The following is a 20,375-nucleotide window of genomic DNA, read 5'->3' as shown; positions in this document are numbered from 1 at the left end:
CTTGAAAATGAATGTTGACAGAATATTATAACGCTGTTTGGGGAAGACGGGGGTAAGAGAAAATGGAGAGCACATGGTGGAATATGAGGTTTGACTCCAACTGATATGTGATTGTGGTCTGGCAAGCGAGATTGAAACACACACACACACACAGTAAGGGGCTATGTACTGTAATCCCTGTATTGAGTCCTGGTTGAACAGGGTGGGATTTGGCCTGTCGTTGCACATGTTGTTAGTGTTGCTACACACTCACACACACACGCACACAGCAGGTATCCCAGCCAGTTTATCTGGCCGGTGTTGAGATGTCAGATGGTCACAGTGGCTTTACCAAAGCTTAGCCAAACCATGTGCGACTGTGTCAGTGTGTGTGTGTGTGATTTGTGTTGTAACTCATCCATAAATGATGGGCCTGTTCGCAGGATGGTGCCCCTGCCTATTCATATTTTGGGTTGCCTAGCAACCACGGGTTTGCTGAAGAAAGAGGGATTACACTGGTGAGGCTACACCTCTGTTCACCCCATCACTCTTTATTCATTTGCCTCTCTCTGCTGTGTGTCAAAAACTGTTTTTCTATTTTTCTGACTTTCTCATTCTCCTCTCTGTCTCCGGTAAGCTCATCCCTCCCTCTATCGTTTTCTCTTGGCCTCTGCTGATTAGCTCATTGAAAGTATGAGGGATATTAAATCCCGTCCTTGGAGCTCTTTATCAGGAGCAAAACGATTCACAGCTGGTTTGATAACAGACCTTTGTTCACTTGTTGTAATCCGCCGCAACTATGAACTTCATATCATGTCAGAGGAGGTTAAACCCATCTGTAGCCACAACCAAATCCTCTCAGAGATGCAGTGAAATGAAAACAGGAAGAACAGATGAGCTAACAATATGATACAAAGACCCTGGAGATGTATTTGCATTGTACACAACTCAAAGGTGTTCGGCAGCAAGAGTGTTTGTCTCTTTCAACTAAAAGAGTTTCATTAGTCTCAGTTCCATAGGAGACTGTCACATGTTGGTGCTGTGAAACTCTGAGGTCTTGTCATTTGTTTAAAAAGTCTTTGGCATAAACTGAAAGCAGTACAGGCCTTTTTCACAGCAGACATATTGACTTGTCATTGTAGGAAAAGCACAGGTGTTACTAATAACATTAATGGCTCTGTTCTATTAAAGTGTCCCAGTAAGTCATGACAGGGTGACAGTGAGCCAGCAGGCACAATACTAGGAACCTGAAACTGAAGCAGCTACTGTAAATGGAATTCAACCATCATTCATTTTTTTATTTGCACCTGTGTTTTTCCTCTTTTGACATGTCAAAATGTCTTTTGTGAAAAAGGTCTATTGGCTTTGACACATAGCAGCCTGTTTCTACTATTATTTTTTATTAAACATGAAAATGTTTGTGCTTTTCTTTAACTAGGAAAATAACAATCAAACCTGTGAAGCTGTCAAAATGATGAGTTTGAAAGAGTACTTTTGAGAATAATTTTGAAAAATTATAGGGATTTGGTCTCAATTGTTGTCCCAGACCATAGAAATAACATTAAATTGCTCAAATTAAGTGTTATTCTGCTTTAAAAATAGCTTTATCTAGCAGCTATAAAATGTTTTAACCCCTTTAGAATGTTTTCATGTTTTCTTGTTTTACATCATTGAATCACAGAAGACATGATTGTAATCAACTGATCAACAGAAACAACCCTTTCTGTATCAGATGTATTTAAGTTACTGGTCACAACTTGACTGCACACAGGTGATCCCCATTCAACTTGTTATTCAAGTTCACATAAAAGCTTTGCAAAGCATTCAGTTTTCATTTGGATGCCTTTTAAGAGACGAAACAAGCGTGAGACACACAGAGAATCTCACTTAGAAATAAAGATAGATGACAGTAAGAAAGGATGTATTTAACTTTTAATTAAAAGTTTTGCATTGTCTTTACTCTCACACCCATGTGATATTTCACTCTCTTAGCTCAGCAACAGTTGGTTTCAGTCAGTGCGAGCAGAGATATTGTTGATGCGAGATGTGGTTTAGTTAATTAATCTAATTAGTATGCTAATGAGCCACTCTCCATCAGATAAAAGCTTCGTTTGCCGGGCTTGATTTGTAGTCGATATTCAACCTGCAACTTCTCCACCGTAGAACAAAGCCAGGGGGTGACGGATGGTTTTACAAAGGCTCACACACACACACACACACACACACACACACACACACACACACACACACACGCACAGTCTTTATCTCTTGCAGCCATTGTTTTGCTCTATGAATATGATAAATGAGAGGAGCTGTAATGGAGGGGGTCATAAATAGAGACAAACCTCTTGAGTATTTTTTTCCCAGCCATATATGCAGTGACATTAAATGTCTTTTTATTGGTCAGGGAGGTAAAATAGTTTTGTTTTTGTTTTTTAAATCACAATATCAACACATACACTCACAACCTCAGCACTGGAAAGATGCACATGAGGACTTCACAATATATGAAAACCACCTTTGTAAACTGGCACTATTTCGTTGCTGATGAGTTACATGCTTTTATTCTTTATGAGGTGTAGGCTAAACATAATAAAACACTTATAAGGTTAATACGCTCAGTTGCTTAATGATACAACAGCCTTCAATAAATCCTGCCCTGATGAAGGTTATGATGCTCAGTTTTTGTTCAAACTGTTTTAAAAAGGTGTTGAATCAACTATATGGAGGCTGTGGTTTGTGGTTAGTTCATTTAGAGTTGTTTCTAATATTTAGTTTCTCTAATGAACTGGCCACTCAGTGTATGTTTACAGGACTGTCAGTCAAGGACATCATTCATTAAAATATTTATGAATTCAGTGCACTACTACTCTTTAGGTAGGTGTATATTTAGTCAGTAAAACCAAAATCTGAACAGACCTGCCTCTCTCCCATTAAATCTCCCTCACAGATCACCAATTAATGCATGCATATATAGACAATATGGACATCCTAACAAACACAAAGATAAGAGATGATATTGGTCTACAAATCATAAAAGGACAGAGAAAGGTAACAGCAGGCAGTAAACAAAACAAAACAGAAAAATAATTCAAAGAAATAAAATAAATAAGTGGAGGGTGTGATCTGTTTGGGTTTGGATGCATTTCAGTCAAGTTTTGTAGGATTGGTTTGGTTTAGTATTATCAATTCTTTCTGTTCATACATACACACACATTCCCACATACACATACTTTTTTTTTTTTCTTTTCTTGTGTTGTGGCATTAGCTCACCGACAGCAGAATAGGTCTGATTGTTGTTGAATATATTTTATTTAATTGTTCAAGTTGTTCTTTTTTGTAAAGCTGATTGTTGTTCCATTGATATCTGTGTTGTTAGGAGATCCAACCATTGTGAAATGTTGATTTTTTTTTCCTACTCTTCCAGTTTAGTTCTATTGTTTTCTTGATGATACTTGGGGCTACAAATAGGAATATTATGATTTGTGTTGAACATGTGATGAGTATATCCAGATTGCAAGCGTGGATATGGAATAGGATAAGGGAATGCTACAGCCGAGGAACAGGGATAGTGTGGTGGTTACTTCCCAAAAATGTTGTAACAGTGGACAGAGCCAGAGTGCATGGAGGTAGTCGTCAGTTGTGTTGAGTGTACAATGAGTGCATATGTGAATGTGAATGATCTTGTATTATATTAGCCTTACGTTAGAATGTCTAGACATGCTGAAGATGTTATTACAGATTTTATTTCAGAAGTGGTTATCAGTGTGGTCATTTATTGGAATATGAGGTGCATTGGTAGAGTCAGTGGAAGATGCAAATACAATTTTATTGATGCTTTCCTATAGTGGTAGTTGTTCCAGGTGTGTGCTAGAGATATCCGTTTTTGCCTTGATTGAATGTTTTAATTGGATGTATTGTAAGTATTGTTGTTTCTCAATGCCATATATGTCAATTAGCTGTTGGAATGTTAACGAGGTGTTATGGTCAAAAATGTGATGGAGATGTGTAATGTATGTCCCTTTTTCTTTCCATTTAGTGCCTATTAGAGGTGACTAATTTGCAGTGAAGTCTGAATGGGTGTTTGTGCAGTAGGTGACATTGAAGTGTTTTTTTTTTTATTTTATTTTATTGACTTTATACCAAGCTGTCAAAGTTGTGGCGATTGCAGTGTTTTTGGAGCAGTTGTGATGTTTGGTTGTGTCACTGAGGAAGGGTAGGTCTGTAATTGCTATGTCTTGGCATTTGGTTTGTTCTATATCAAGCCATGGGTCGTGGTGATGGGTTGCGTAGATCCATTTTATAAGGTATTGCAATTGATTTGTTAAGTAGTAGTGTTGGACATTTGGTGCTTCTAGGCCTCCTTGATGTTCTGATTGTAATATGGTTAATTTTATTCTGGGTTTTTTGTTTTTCCAATAAAATGTTGTTATTAGTGTGTCTAGTGTGTTGAACCATTTTGCTGTGGGTTTGGTTGGGATCATTGTGAAGTAACTGATTCTTGGTAATACCATCATCTTTATTGTGGCAATACGTCCTATAATGGATAGTGGCAATGTCATCCATCGATTTAAGTTGTCTTGTATTGTTTTTATTAGTGGGGTGAAGCTAAGGTGTAACAACTCTGACAGCTTGGGGGAGAATTTTATACCTAAATATGTGATGTTTTCAGTAGTAAGTGGTAGGTGGGGGATTTGTTATGAAGCATGAGAGCTATCTCCATGTATTGGTAGGATGATGGGTTATTCCAGTTTATTGTACAATCAGAGATGTTGAAGTATGTATTGATGATTTTGATAAGTTCTTTGATTGATTTATTTGGATTTTGTAGGAACAGGAGTACATCGTCTGCATATAGTCTGATTTTATGTATTATCTTATTGGTGCGGATGCCTGTGATATTATTGTTTTGGCGTATTGCTGCTGCAAATGTTTTGATAAAGAGTGCAAATAGTGAAGGTAAGAGTGGACATCCTTGTCTGGTGCTTCTGTGGAGTGTAAAGTTTTGTGAGATTAGTTTGTTATGATTGCTGCCCTTCAGGTTGAAAAGACAGTGTGTATCATTTGATGAATGTCTGCCTTTAATAAATCCTGTTTGATCTGAGTGAATTAGGGATGAGATAACTGATCTCATTCAGGTTGCTAGTGCTTTGCTGGTGATTTTGATATCAGTGTTTAATAAGGAAATGGGCCTGTAACTCGTGCAGTGAGCTGGTTCCTTATTTGTTTTAAGCAGAACTGAGATAGGTGCTGTGGTTATATCATAGGGGATGGATTTGTTTTTGTTTTTTGGGGGGTGGGGGGGTTATCTTGTCTGCCATTCTGGTGAATAGTGATGATAGTGTTTGCCAAAAGTGTTAATAAAACTCAGTGGGGAATCCATCTAGTCCAGTGACTTTACTGTTTGACATTGTTTTTAGTGCCTTTTCAGATTCTGTGGATGTTAATGGAGCATCTAAAATATCTGCTGGTCTGGTCTTTTGTTAGTGAGGATAATATGATGCCATCTAGAAAATGTTCTATTTCTGCTGAGTTTTTTCCTTGTTGTTACTGTATACGTCACAATAATATTGTCTGAAGACATAGTTTATAGTTTTTGGATCAGTGGTGATGATTGATGCCGACACTGTTGTCAGAAAAAAGTGTGCTTGTGGCTGAGTAAGAGGACAGCTTGAGTTACAAATTTGGAAAATGAGTCAAAAGCCTTTGTTGTGACAGAAGTGGAGTACCCATCTTTTCTTGATGTGTGTGTGTGTGCGCGCGTGTGTGTGTGTGTGTGTGTGTGTGTGTGTGTGTGTGTTTATGTGAGATTGACAGACTGAGAGAAATGAATAGTGACATTTGTTATGGCAGAGGCAGAGCGCTCATTTTGTCACACTGTGCAGGGAATTATCTGTATTTGTATGTGTTTGCTTCCTTTGAGCTCTTAGTCTTGTGCAGGATTCAAGTTATGAGTCACGTTGCCAGATGATATTTAACCCCTTAACAGCACCTTGGATACAGGGGTAAAAGACACTCAATATCCCACAGCCGTCACACTAAACTATCTGATAGATCGATGGAAATCTTGAGGGAGATATGTCACTTAACATGTGTTTTCTCTTCCATAAATATGTTGGCACAAATGATCATTTCAGTCAACCTGGGTCTCAATGGGTCCCAAAACTGTTGGACATGCATCTGTGACTCAGCAGGATGCGGTTCTCATTGTATTATCATGTGTTATCAAGCGCTCTCTGTCTCTGTTCCGCTTATTTAGTGTGCTGCAGATGTACTATGATTAAGGATTAACACTGTGTTTTTAAAGAGAAAGAGCTGCCAGTCTGCATGGTTTAGAAACACACACACACACACACACACACACACACACATCAGATTTGCCAGGAAGGGTTTGAAAGTTAGACATTTAATCACAGATACATTCATTTTCCTTTGTTTTCTCCTCATTTCCCCCTTTCTCTCCGTCCTGCTGTCTGTTTCTTTTCTCTCTTTACCCTTTTGTTTTTGCTTCATTCATCTTCTCTTCCCCCCTCCACTACTCTGTTTCTTCTCCTCTGTTTCAATTTGCCTTCACTCATTCCTCCTCCCACCCTCTGGTGCCATCTCTCCCTCTTGTCCCTCATCATCTTATTTGCTCTCTTCCAGTTTATCTCTGCTAAACCATGACTGTAGGCCAAACTGTGTGATGGTGTTTGAAGGAACAAAACTACGGCTCAGAGCTGTTCGGGATATCAACCCTGAAGAGGAGGTATGAGCAGATTAAAAAAAAAAACACTGCGCCTTCACAACATTAACAACATGGAGAATGACTGTTTTTATTTTATCGACTGTGACGTTGCCTCTGCTTTTATGTCCATGTCCTTTAATGAAGAATTTTTATTGAACGTTTATTGATGGAGAAGCCAACGCCTGAGGCAGTTTCAAATCATAAATAATCTGAAACTAAGAACTAGTGTATGTCTACTATGGATGTATCATCACTAATATAATTTCCTGTGAATTTTATTGCACAAGTAATAAGACATGGTAATGGAACTACGATCAACTTGATTAAAGAATTCATCAGATCACTGCAACACAAGCATAATGACAACTCCTAACTTGGCAGTGTCTTCTTTCATTTTCCATACTTCACTATCCCTCCTGACTGTGTAATGAGATGCATCCATGCCATCTGGACTAAGACACACACATACAGCAAATACACTCACACTGTACCGTTACAGTATCTTCTGCACTGAATTTACAGAATTTAATTTCCAAATTAAATGCATTTCACTAAAATCTGTAATATAACACAAAGGCTAAATCAACAATAAATAAATAAATGTACAAAAAGACATCTTAAACCAAACTGTTGTCTCTGTGTCCAGCTAACTATAAGTTACATAGAGACGTTGTCATTGACTGAGGATCGACAGAGACAGCTGGAGGACCAGTACCATTTCACCTGCCACTGCCAGCGATGTGACTCTCAAGACACAGTAAGACACACAACAAATTACCCTACCACAGTCATCGCTGAAATTTCAGGGTTTTGACCATCTACACAACTGTCATTCATTCACAAACACACAACTGTCTCTGGCTAAGTTTACATGACCATAATGATAGAGATGTTGCTATTGACCGCAGTCCAGTCATTTTCCGATGACACCCCAAATTATATTACAATATCTGAGTTTCCTTTAAGTATTGAACATCATACCGGATCTTTTTGTTCTCTTTATGCTGCTGTGGTTAACAGTTGTGACTTTGTTGCAGAGCATGTACAGTTACAGTACAAAGTATTTTTTGCAGAAATGGATGCAACATTTGAAAAATATCTGTTAGCACCACTTACAGCACAGACAGGAACTTTGTTGAGAGTCTTTTTTAAGTGATGAAATGGTGAAAGTGACACTGAGGAGTACCAACAGAGAAACATCTGTGGCATGTGCAGTCAAGTAGTTAGATTGCACGCAGGTATATTGCAACATGAAAAACTCCAATAGAAATTCCTCTAGAGTGGTTTAAATGGCTAAAATGTCCTTCAATAATGGATCCAGGTTGGGGAGTACTTCACATATCTTACTCATTCTCATATATTACTGCATTAAAGACATTATGATTTGATCATGGGTGTGCATGTAAACTTAGCTATTGTTGCCTTCACATTAAGGCCATTCTCACAATTCTCATTCCCTAACCTAAACCTAACCACAATTTCCCTCCAAAGGTGTAAAACTTGTGTTTCTAGCAAGACCAGGAGTTCAAACACACACATGCATACACTCACACACACACTTCTGCCATGCTGTTTGGACAGTGTATCGGTGCAGAACATTTTACATCATACCCTTTCCTGTCTTCTCCTCCTTTTCCTCCTTCACTCTCACATTCTGTCTTATTGTCTTATCTCCTGCCGCCTTCCTCTGTCACTCTGTCACGCTCCACCTCTCCATACCTTTCTCACTCTCTCTCTTTCTCTCTCTCTCGCTCGTTGCCCTCGTCTCCCTCTCTGACCACCTACTGAAAAATGAGAAAAATTATCTTGTCTTTCACCGGCAGTTTTCTTTTCCATCCATCTTAATCCACTCCATCCTTGTGTTCCGGTGTCTGTCTCTGTCTCAATCCGTATGTTTTCATTTCTCTCTCTCTTTTGCTTCTCTTAACCTATCTGCTTCTTTTCTACCTTTGTTCTCCGTATGCTGTATATAAGACACTTTAGTCTCACTCAACCACAACCACACTTAAAAATATCTTTTGTGTGCCTCTGTGTGTGTTTGAGATAAGGTAAGAGTGAGCGCACAGTTGATTCTCTGGGACAATGGCATTCATTTTATTCAATCCACCTTTGTTCTGCATGCAACAAACGCATTTTTCCCTCTCTCTCTTTAATCTTCTGATGATGACGGCAGGCTGCTGGGTTGTGACCCAAAGTTGTCATGGTGACAGATGACTGTTGACATCAAACCTGGGGGATGGCATTTCTGTGCTGTTGTTTTTTGTTTGCTTTTTTTCTTTCAGCGTATAGATGTGTGTCTTTGCATGTGTTAAGATGCACATGACAACAAAACACATGGTTTTAATGGTAATTACTTAGTTATGACTTTGGTGATCCCCGACTTTCCTCTAGTGCCACTGGCTGGTCGACATTGGTGCTTCAGAGTGAAATATCTTGACAATTATCAGATGATTGCTGTGAAATTCGCTACAGATATTCAAGGTACTTTGTAGATTAATTCAAATGACTTTGATGATCCTCTGACTTTTGCTCTAGGAGCATCATCAGGTCAAATTTTCAGTTTGCCCAATACTTTGGTTTACAACCAATTGCCTGCTAGAGTAATTTCTCACAAACTCACCTCTTCTTTGTAGTGGCATGTTACCATTGTAACTATGAGCATGTTAGCATGCTGATGTTGGCATTTAACTGTGCCTAAGTACAGCCTCACAGAGCTACTAGCATGGCTGTAGGTGTTTAGCAATGTTTATTAACTCCTCTTATTGCATGATGATTTTTGTTTGCATTTTTGTACTCTGTTTGTGTACTACTGTGTGTATATATACCATGAAATCCTGTTTTACTATTTTATTACCCATAGACCAACCATTGCCATGTTTCCCCCTCCCTTCTTTCTTTGTCTCTTTCTTGGTCATCTGTTTCTTTCCCTTTAACTCTTTTTTTAGCACCCTCTCCTTCCTAGCCAGACAAGGTTGCAATTAAGGACACTTCAAACACAGTGCATGATGGGAAATGTTTTAAATCACTGCTTAAGCAACACCTACACAGCAATACTTTGTAAAACTGTCACACAAAGGCATGCTCTCACACACGCAGCAGAAAGTTAGTGCTTTAATATTGATGGTTGCCCTCAGCTATCAGTCAGCTGGGATTAGACATACAAAGAGAAGGCAGGAACTTTTAACACTTGGGTATTCACAGTAGAATTTTCATAAATTTGCTATGTCCTATGCGCTTTTAAAGCTCCCTTCATCCACGCCTCAGAATGGTGCTATGTATGCCAGTGTATATAGGCCATGTACATGAGTGTGTTTGTTTGGGACATGAATGCATTCTCCTCTGTTTTCCAGGACAGACTCATGCTGTCAGGTGAAGAAGCAACATGGCTCCTGTTGAAGGAGGCTTTACCCAAACTGGAAGGACTGAGAGCAGAGTCGGGTATCCTTTACCTCCAAAATCCACTACAGCCAGTGGACACTAAGCACTCAGCACCCATCATAGGATCATGATTCCTTGTAAATCGGTCAAGGCTTCTCCACTGCCCACAGTTCACTGTGATGGTGTTGTAACTGATAGAAATGTTAAACACTGATGACTTTGAGTGTCATCAGGTCTTGATGGATGGCATTTAACCTTGCTGACCGCACTGAAATAATGAGAACTGAGGGTGCCATATTGAATGTAGTGTGTTTGGGTGGTTTATTAACTGATTAAGTATATATATATCAAGCCAATATGATAAATGAATAGATGAGCCTTTAAACAAAATGATACTAACAAATAAATACAAAGTTCTCTTCATAGATAATTTAGTAATGATAATTTCCCTCAAGAGATACAAGTGTGCAACTTTAATTTTTACATTTTTTTGGGCATCCAATATAAATGTTGCTCTTCCTTAAATGAGCTTCCAGATTGGCAAGCACTATTAGAGAGTTGTAGACATCTGTTATCAACTGTTGGTGGTGACATGCCTGAAGAAAATCTGTACAAGCTCAGGATGACAGACATGGCTGTAGATGCCTCCATTCAGCTGGGACACTGGGAGGAAGCTGTAGGATACGGGGAGAAGACACTTCCAGCATACAGGTGTGTCTGTGTGTGTGTGTGTGTGTCTATGTGTGTGTGGCTTAGGGCGGACATTGTCATATGGGGAAAACTACAAACATGTAAGTTTCACTGATTGATGACTTTTATGTGCTAAGATTAAAGGGGAAAAACTTCCTCCGCCTTTAAACATGGATATGCACTGGGATTTAGTGACTCTCCTCCTTGAATTCAGTATGAAAAGCAATGTGAAGAAACGGACAAGAGTAACTCATCCAAAGTGCATTTGATGTGCAACTCCTTTTAGTTGAGCCAGACTCAAATAATTCTTTACCAGCGCAAATTATTACTTCAAAGTTAATACTTCAAAGATTTGGGTTGCTACCCAATCCTGATGCCTTCATCACAAGTCCTCAAGACAGTATTTTGCACCAGGCAACACTGAAACACTGAAAACTCTCCCCCATTTATAACATTGAAAATGAGGGAGAGTCTCAGACAGATTATGTGTGGAGATTCAAGTTACTTGGGTATATCACAGTAATCTCAAGATCACTTAAAACGGATGCTTTTTTGTTTTTGAGATTGAGTGTCGAAAGGCTCAACACTGAGGAGATTTCTCAATGCACTAGATCTGACTCTTTGGCCTGATAAAGGAGACAAGGATTTCCCTCTATTATTCCTGCCCAGGAGCAATAAAGCTCCTAATAAAGCTCAGGGTTGGTTTGCTAAAGGTGCTGCACACTCACACAGGTGTTTTCACTTGTTCTGGCTAATTAAGCATGTGCACAGGTTCAAAGTGGGCGAAGCATGTTGTAATTATGTGAGGTCACCATGCCTCATGTTTCATGCTTCAACTTCATGAACCAATAAGAATGGTAAAGGCGTAACCTTTAATGGGTGAAACAAAACTAAACAGCGGGTCATATAGATGTCAGTCAAGTACAGGCTGTAGAAGCCTACACAGTCCCCAGAAGAGGTCTAATCAGGCAAATAAGTAGAGACTCCTGGGTAGGTGGACCATAAACATGTTTCCTTCTCGTTCTCATCCTCATCCTTGTTATCTGTATTGTCTGCTGAACTCCACAACAAATAATTCTGGACATGTATGCTATCACAACCATGTCATCCATGTTTATGATTTGACTGTTGCACAAATTACGTTATTGTTGTTATTCTTGCACGCAAGCAACTCACATTTCAGTTAAATCTGGGCATGCATGGCAGTTTTAGGACCTCAACGGTGTTCAAACCGGAGCTGGAGACATGTCACTTACTAACATGAATGACAACCATCAACAAAAAAAAAATTGGATCTGACTAAAACATCGAAATTGAGCATTAAGGCCTTTAATGTGAACGTAGCCTGTGAGAGCTCAACACACTACAACTTAAGGAAATGAGAAACAGATTCACCAAGTTGGCACATAATGTACATGGCATACAGAAATGCGCTGCAAATACAGGAAACTCAAGTAACTACAGAAAATCTGAAATATAATCCATTGAGTAATGTGGAAAACATAATGTTTAAATGGTGCTTTGTTCTGTAGCCAGCTTGCTACCTAAATATGTGCAAATCTTCTAGCCAAATACCTTTGTTTATTTTGCCTGAGTGAGTTGGCAACTAAATTATTTTCTATTTAAAAGTAGAATATTAGACTATAGGTTAACAAGAAAGGAACAATGGAGAGGAGAAATCAAACAAGAAGGTGAAAGTGAAGTGAGCAGATATATAAAACGAGACAAGAGGAAAGGAAGAATTTGCAGGGCCATCAGAGAAAGTCAGACAAAGAGGAAGAAAAAAATGTGTGAACAGACAAAGAGAAGAAAGGGAGAACACAAAAGCACCTGTAATAAGCAGACAAAATTTCTCAATAAATGCACTTCTAATAGAAGTGCAAAGATTAGTGAATCAAATACAGATAGTAGATTTATAAATAAATCTAAAGTCCTGAAGTCTACATATCAGATTACAATGAATTGCATCAAAACTCTACTTTTCTTCTAGTTTAATATCTCTAATCCTCACACACCCTTACCTCCTCCTGCAGTGCGTTTCACTTTCCATCACTCAAACTCAACATTATTCCCCACTGACTTTTGTGTGTGTGAGACTAATTGATCTTGTGTGAAGGGCAGAGCTCCAGTGGCATAACTGGGCTCATACACACACACACACACACACACACACAGAACAACATATCCACAAGAAAGAAACCGTAATACAGCTTATCAATAAATAACCAGACACAGAGCAGCAGAAAAAGAAAAATGGTGATTAGAAGAAAGGGATGGAGAGATTGGTGTCAGTTGAAAGAAACAGAGAAAAATGGGCTTCAAGAAAATGGAGGCAAAACCCACAGTGAGGGATGATTGTGGGGATTTTAGTGGGGTTAGCTTTAGATGGAAGTGAGAGAGTGCAAGTAAGCGGGAGATGGATGAAGAAATAGAGAAGGGAAGGGGAGTGTGGGGTGAATTGTGGTCAATAACCTGATAAAGACAAGAGGAGAGAAGGAGGGAAGATACAAGTGAAGGAAGTGAAATGAAAACTGCAGAAAATTGAGCAAAAGAGGACCAGAGCACAGACACAGAGCATCAGCTTGAGAAGGAGGGAAGGCACCAATGAAAGAAAGCGAATTAAAGAGAAAAGCATTCAGGAGAAACAAGTGAGAGGGAGAGCGAGAGAGAGGCAGAGTTAAGAGTGGGAGGAGGATCTTCAATATTCATCTCCTATCTTCCTCTGGGCTCTTCAGATGGCAGGGAAGAAAGATAGCTGCAGGAGTTCTCTATCTCTCCCTTTCTCCTGTCCTTCCCTCATTCTGTATTCCTTTCTTCTTTTACTCTCTCTGCAGGTCTTTTTTCAGTTTCTCTGTTCAGTTTGGGATGTATAGGGAGGGGTTTTGCCCTGCGCCTGTGTTCGTATAATGCACACCTGCTGCTGGCTGTACATGCCAGGCTTATTGAATGTCTCCACACGGAAAATATTTCACTGCCACAGACATGCTCACACACACACACACACACACACACACACACATACGAATACATACGAATACATGAATACATGAAGGCTTGTGCATTCATTTATTCATGAAAATATGCACACAAAGCTGTATCAACAAGTGACTGCTTGCACACATTAAGTAAATCTCCACCCTGAAACATTCCAACAGTGTAAAAACAGCTATTTTAATATATATATCCTACATTTCTAGATGTGTTTTGTTGTTCAGTCTTGTTTTTTTCTTCATATTTTTGGAGGCAGCTGTCCAAACATAGATATGTGACATCCCATTGAAATTTCCAGGGTAGCAACAGTAGAGAGTAATGTACAGCATTATTGATAAACAGTATTTTTGTTTGTCTCTCAGAATAAAACAACAAGGACTTTTCTCTCTAGATGCAATGTGGTGCAGTAAAAAAACTGTTTTATAGGGAAAATCTGTTGCATAAGATTTCGGCGTCAACAATGGCCTCGGTACACCAGTGAAGTGCACCCACGTTGTCAGTCTTTGTGAATCTTTCGGTGGTAGCTGATGAAATTTTTGAAGTTTTTTGAAACCATTACAGCACTGTTTTCTCTGGCGAAGACAAAAGTATTTCTGGCAAATCAATGGCCAAAGTTGAAGAAGACGAGTTGAGGGGAAGAAAGTATATAAAATAATAATCACCAACATGTCATGAAATAACACCTGTAATGCTTGGTGAACCACAAACTGACGAACAATGTAAGGGCAGATTTTTCTTAGTTTGTGAAATTTTGTGTCTGGATGCCACAGAGGTGTCAGCTGTAGTCAGTGGAGTTTTATCTGCTTATGTTTGGATTTTAATATCTACTATTTCACATTGTATTAAGTATATCAGTGTAGATTAGAAGTTTTGCGACCCCCCCTAAGATTATCAGCAAATTAGGAGAGAAAATTAGGAAAGAAAAGAACCATATTTACACACTTTTCTCAAATTTTTGCATTTTCTCTTTTGAAATAATAGATTTGTTTTACTATTGAATCATTAGAATAGAAAATTCGAGAAGGGAACATCATTTTTTGGTGGACCTGCTCACAGCTCAGAAGACAGAAAACAAAATACAGTTTAGGTGAATACGGCTAATCTTTCCTCTATGTTTGCGTTCTCCTTCCTCTGTTTTCTACTTAGTAAAATAATCCATGCTTTCCTCCCACAAACAGCAGGCCGTGGATCTTTTGTTCCAAACAAGAGCCTCATTAGTTCCACTGCATTTGCCTGAAAATGCTACACTTTTCCACAACTATTAATTTCTCCCTCTTGCCCCCTCTCTTACTCATAGCCGAGAGCTATGGCTTTCTAACTAGCTGCATACGATAAGAACGTATTTCTCTTCAATTTACTCTCCCGTGGAAAAAAAGGAGCGGGGAATTCAGGAGACAGCAAGTTAATGAAATTATTTTAATTGCTGTGTGGTTCTATATATGCAAAGAGGAAATATAATTGGAATTTGGTCTTGATGTGCATGTGTATTTGCATGTCATGGCTGCTTGAATCACTGGCTTGGTAATTAAATCAATATTGTAACTTGTTATTATTCATGGAGGACTAATGTTGTTGGTTTAGTGTTTGAACTTCCTATTTAATGATTCAATTTTAACAGGATCAGGGACCACCTCTTTAATTGGTTGGTTTGTCAGTTAGTAGTTTAGTTTGGCTTGAAGGTATGAACCACTGGGCTATTAGCATTGCAAGTGTAAATTATCAAAGAAGCAGTTGAGTTTTAAATTGCACTGGCTGTGGCCACTACAAGTTAATTAACTTTGATTTCAAAAGGTTCAGAAAAACAGTTTTTCCTTTTAAATCAAAGTGTGAAAAAACTTTCAGCCTGAGTAAAAGTTGTGATGTTTCAGTCCATGAAGAAATGATTAAGATTAATACTCTGTTAATAGCAAATGCAGTGCAGTTTCTATTTACATTTGATTGAATTGGGAGCGTATTGATTCTGGTCTGTTTACTCTGGAGAGAAGTGAAATCTGGCAATTACAGCAAGTTATATATCGTAGGGTGAAATGGGTTCAAATTGACCTCATATTAGTGTGTTTGAATGCTCATAAACACTGGTGCACATGTGAGATTCACGTGTCTGTGTTTACAGCTCTTTGTGTGTGTGTGTGTGTGTGTGTAAGAGCAAGAGAGAATGATCTAGACGAGACAATTTAATGCCATGCAAGAGTGGAAATGGAAAAGAGTTGATATCTCAATTTGCTTGGTCGGTGAGCCTTTTAATGCAGCTTTACAGTGGTTATATGAAATTAAAAATATCATTTAGTATGTATAATCAAGACAGGAGAAGGTTGGAGGAGAGAGTGGGAAATAGAAGGGAGGACTTATGAGTTGTAGAGTGGATGGGAGGAATGAATGGAGGAGAAGGAACCAGCCGACCGACATCACCGACTTTAATCCCTGCAGCCAGTGGCGCAAAAAGCACAAATATAAACAGGTAGGAGCAGAGCAAAGAAGATATGAAATAGGAAAAGATTAGAGGAGACAGGTGGAGAGGAAAAGAGAATAAACGACAAGTAGAGTCGGGTAAATGGGCGTTTTGAGAACTGCAGTGTTTACCAACAACAAAGCTGCTTCCTAAAACTCCCGGGTGTGTATTTATCATCATAGGACTAGGATTGTCCCAGTTCTTTGTGTGCGTGCGCGTGTGTGTGTGAACTGCCTCTTTAAAGCATGTGTGTACACAGATACAGTATGTGGGATGTATGTATTTAATAAGGTCATTAAGCATTAATTCATAAATGCACAAGCACCACAAATTCATTTATCACAGAATTATTTCCGTTTTTGACTAATTCAATAACAGAATATATTTGCCAGTGTTGTGTCTGCGCGTGTGTGTGCGCGCGTGCACGCGTGTGCTGTAGGAGGGGTGGTAGGAGTCTCTTAATGTCAAAATGATTGATCAGGCTGATCAACTCTGGCTCTGTCACCATGGATACACCCATCACTAATCAAAGCCATGGCATCAAAAGAAGCGACGCTTACTCTGTCTGTGTCCGCTTCTGTCTTGGGAAGATTAGCTTGTAGGAAAAGAGAGACACTGAGTGCTAATAGTGCACATATGTATATGCATATGTGTATATTTGCAGTATTTTGATACATAAATACACATGGACACCATATATATGCTTGTCTGAATGCATTTGTGTGAATGCATGGAGCATGAGTATGTACATCAGTGGAGGCTGGTCCATAGAGGCAGAGGAGGTTGATCCTCCTCTATTTTTTGAGAGGCAAAAGGGAGATCAAAATATAAAAAAGAATATTTGGTTGAAATAAACCATTACAAATCTCAGTATTATTTATAAAGTATTTTTTCTCTCTTCTTTGGAAAAAATCCATTACTGAAATTCTGTTTAAAATGCTTCAACAGCAACACCTGCAGGGCGGGAGGAGAAAGAGCAGTGTGTGAAGTGGTGGGGGGGCAATTGGTGGAGGGGGAGTGGGGGACAGAGGAGGACGGGTGCCTGCTGTGTTCCGCAGGGCAGAATCTCCTACATTGGACTCAATGTATTTCATTTTTTTTCATGCTAATCTGTGATTGGCCATGACACGGAAAATGACGTTCCAAGGGAGGCTGTCCTCCCTTAGCAATCAACAACCAGAATGCAATATTGACATTGAGTTGGTCCAATGATAGTTTCCAGATTTCATCTTTAATTCTCTCCACTGTAAGGCAGAGTAGCAGCAGTAGATAGCTCCTTGCGTTAGCCAATGCAACAGCTGGCTTGTTGTAACAGCCTGAAGGACTCTTTATACATCCATGGAAGGACTGTTAAGGACTGTTGTTAAGCTAATGGGAGAAATTATCTGGACTGGGCAGCGCAGCAGCAGCAGGTCGCTGCCGGGGAGGCTGGAGAGAGAAACAACCGGAGAAACAACCAGGAGAGTTAGCTTGTTTGTCATTGTTGCTAATGATATCATACTGGTTAACCAGCAGCCACTAAGTTCTGTTAACTAACAAACAAGATGGCCAACAGTCACAAATGGACGTTATGACATGAACACTTCATCTCCATGATAGAAAGAAGAAGATGTCAGATAACAGTCAGATACAGCTTCTCTCTCTCTGTCTCTTTGGTCGCTAATTTCATCTCTGATGGTTAAATGTCTCTGTGTGGCTGTTGTGTGAATTTATCTCCTTAACAAGAATGCAGCAGAGTTCATATAATGTGCTGTGGGTAACGTTAGTTTGCTTGTTGAAGTTACAGTGAGCTGTCTGGACTCACTCATTCATTGTTTTTAATTGAGTGGTTGTTCAGTCACTTGTTGATGTGTGATTAGTGAATGAGTGCAGGAGGTCTGGCTGCTTGCTTCTGACAGTTTCTTTAGTTCGTTTTTAAGCTGAGTCATATATTGAGTAATAAGCTTAAAGTAACTAGAATAACAAGTGTTAACTAGTGGTGTAACTGATCGTAGTTGATCCGTGATCCATACGGATCGCCCCCCACGGTTCGGCGGGCATATGAACTGCAGATTAACTGCAAAATTTAATGTCTCATTTAAGACAAAGTAAACAAACTGCTGTAAGTACAAGTCATGGACAGACAGCATGTCGCTAACGTTAACAGGGATTTTGAAGAGCAACGATCAAACCAGCATCTAACAGGTCCGATGTGACATTTGAGTTATGTTTACCTGCTGTTTAATGTGCTGCAGCTGAGCAGCTTATTAGCATCTAGCTGCTAACTGACGTTAGCGGTGAATGTTTGTTATCATCAAGTTTTGATGATGTGGACAGAAGCTGTTTCATTCACTGTTTAAAAGAGGAAGGTTTCATGCCTCATATTGCAATAACTGAGCATTGGATATTTTATATATTTTATTTTATTTAAACATTGGACATCTTAAATGTTGTTTTCATTTAAGACCATGGGCAAAAGTTCCTTGCTGTTACTGGCTGTAAGCATGTTACAGAATAAATGGAAAACAAAGTTTTATTTGTCACCCCCCTTTTTTTTCGCTGATCCTAATAATTATCTGATCCGTGACTCAAATCCGTGATACAATCCGAATTGTGAGTTTTGTGTTCATATTAACACCCCTAGTGTTAACATGTCAGCTTTGTAGACTATATTTTGTATGTCGTGCACATAGATCAGAGTGTGTAAGTCATGTATTTTATACATGCATTAATACTTTCTGATGTGAACCAACACTTTTAGATCTGTGAATATTTTTAGTGTTCAATCTTTCTTGTATTCAGCACTGATATGAACCTGTATCACATTATAAGCTGTGTGCTACTTTATATATTTCTGTATACTAAGAAAATATATAGGAAACACATGTAAATCATGTGATATGTTGTCTGTTTTTGATGAGAACATAAATTTGTTGTCACAAAGAACAATACTATAAATTTGAATTTCACTTTGTTGGTAAAGTGACACATTTGATCCACTCCGTGGCTAAAATGAGCTCTTCTTTGTTTAGAGACAATATGTATATGCTAAATGTCTTTAAAGAAGCAGCCTTTTCACCACTCAAGCAAATTGTTTTATTGGCATATAAAATTGCCCTCCACCCCTCCGATTTCATCAGGTGGGACAATGATATAGTTTGATGCAGTTTGTTCTAAGATTTCATGTTGGTTTTCCTCCTATCCTCCCCAATTTTTTGAGTCACCAGCCGCCACTGATGTACATTAAGCATTTCGTGTGTATGTGTCTTTGTATGTGTCTGTATGCAAATTGTATTTGTCCTTGTGGTCCATTTCAAACAGATGACTTGTTGTCTGAAGTCTGTGTCCTCAATGTCAGTGGTTTGCTTCAGGCATTAGAGTGACGAACATCAAACTGACAGGCCAAAGTGGATGGTTAACTGTATCAGTGTCGCCACTTCCAGTGTGCACTTCCATTTACAAGTGAACTTGATCAGTCTTTATCATATAATACATTACTTGCTTTAACTAGCTTTTTATGGCAGCATGGAAGCTGTTCAAATATACCAAGAAATATATGCAAGACATTGGGTCTCATGCAAGAACATTTTTGTATTGTTATCCTAAATCTTTTCTGTGAGCCTTTCTCATACAAGTGTTCCAAGTCAGATTCACCAGACTGTCTAAACTTTGCTTGTTTTTCTAGTTATATATTTTATTTCACTTCATTTCCATATCATATTTTAACAAAATTCAAATTAATTCAGATGAAAGCATTATGATTCTGGTCAAATTAGTTTCTTTGCCCTGTGGAGGAAGGCAGACTGTCTGTTAATGACTTGTTCAACAGGTCTGGACCACTCATAAATTTTGTACGATAGTTACATAAGAATGAGAAAATTGATCACTCCTACGTACCACTTAAGGACAGATCTGTTTGTACAAGTGGTTCTTGCATGAGGTCAAATGTAACTCTAGTATAGCCTGCATGATTTCAAATCATTCAGTCAGATTGTTTCCTTACAGCCCCCCAGAATAACTGCCAATCCCATTTCATTTCAAAATGTCATCTTGTCATTTAATGTAGTGTGGAGTTCAGGGACAGTGTCTGTGGTGGTTCCCATCCTTAATGATTTCAAATGTGTGATCTAATTATTTGAGTCTCACACTGCTCAGCTTCCCTGGGAGAGATTCTGCCAAGGT

The 20,375-nt window shown here is 38.9% G+C and overlaps 1 protein-coding gene across 1 annotated transcript in view; it reads left to right on the top strand.

Annotated features, from left to right (window-relative positions):
- The window catches only part of smyd3 (SET and MYND domain containing 3), a 90,632-nt gene that overhangs the window by 68,433 nt on the left and 1,824 nt on the right, over window positions 1-20,375 (top strand). The window contains exons 7-10 of the mRNA XM_042414688.1: window positions 6,625-6,727; window positions 7,353-7,463; window positions 10,057-10,144; window positions 10,621-10,795. Coding sequence (XP_042270622.1) covers window positions 6,625-6,727; window positions 7,353-7,463; window positions 10,057-10,144; window positions 10,621-10,795 — 477 coding nt within the window. The remainder of the gene's footprint in view (window positions 1-6,624; window positions 6,728-7,352; window positions 7,464-10,056; window positions 10,145-10,620; window positions 10,796-20,375) is intronic.

This window comes from Thunnus maccoyii, chromosome 1 (assembly GCF_910596095.1).
Source record: "Thunnus maccoyii chromosome 1, fThuMac1.1, whole genome shotgun sequence".
Taxonomy (NCBI): Eukaryota; Metazoa; Chordata; class Actinopteri; order Scombriformes; family Scombridae; genus Thunnus; species Thunnus maccoyii.
Note: the sequence above shows the minus strand (reverse complement) of the source record. Positions and strands in the feature narration are given on the sequence as shown.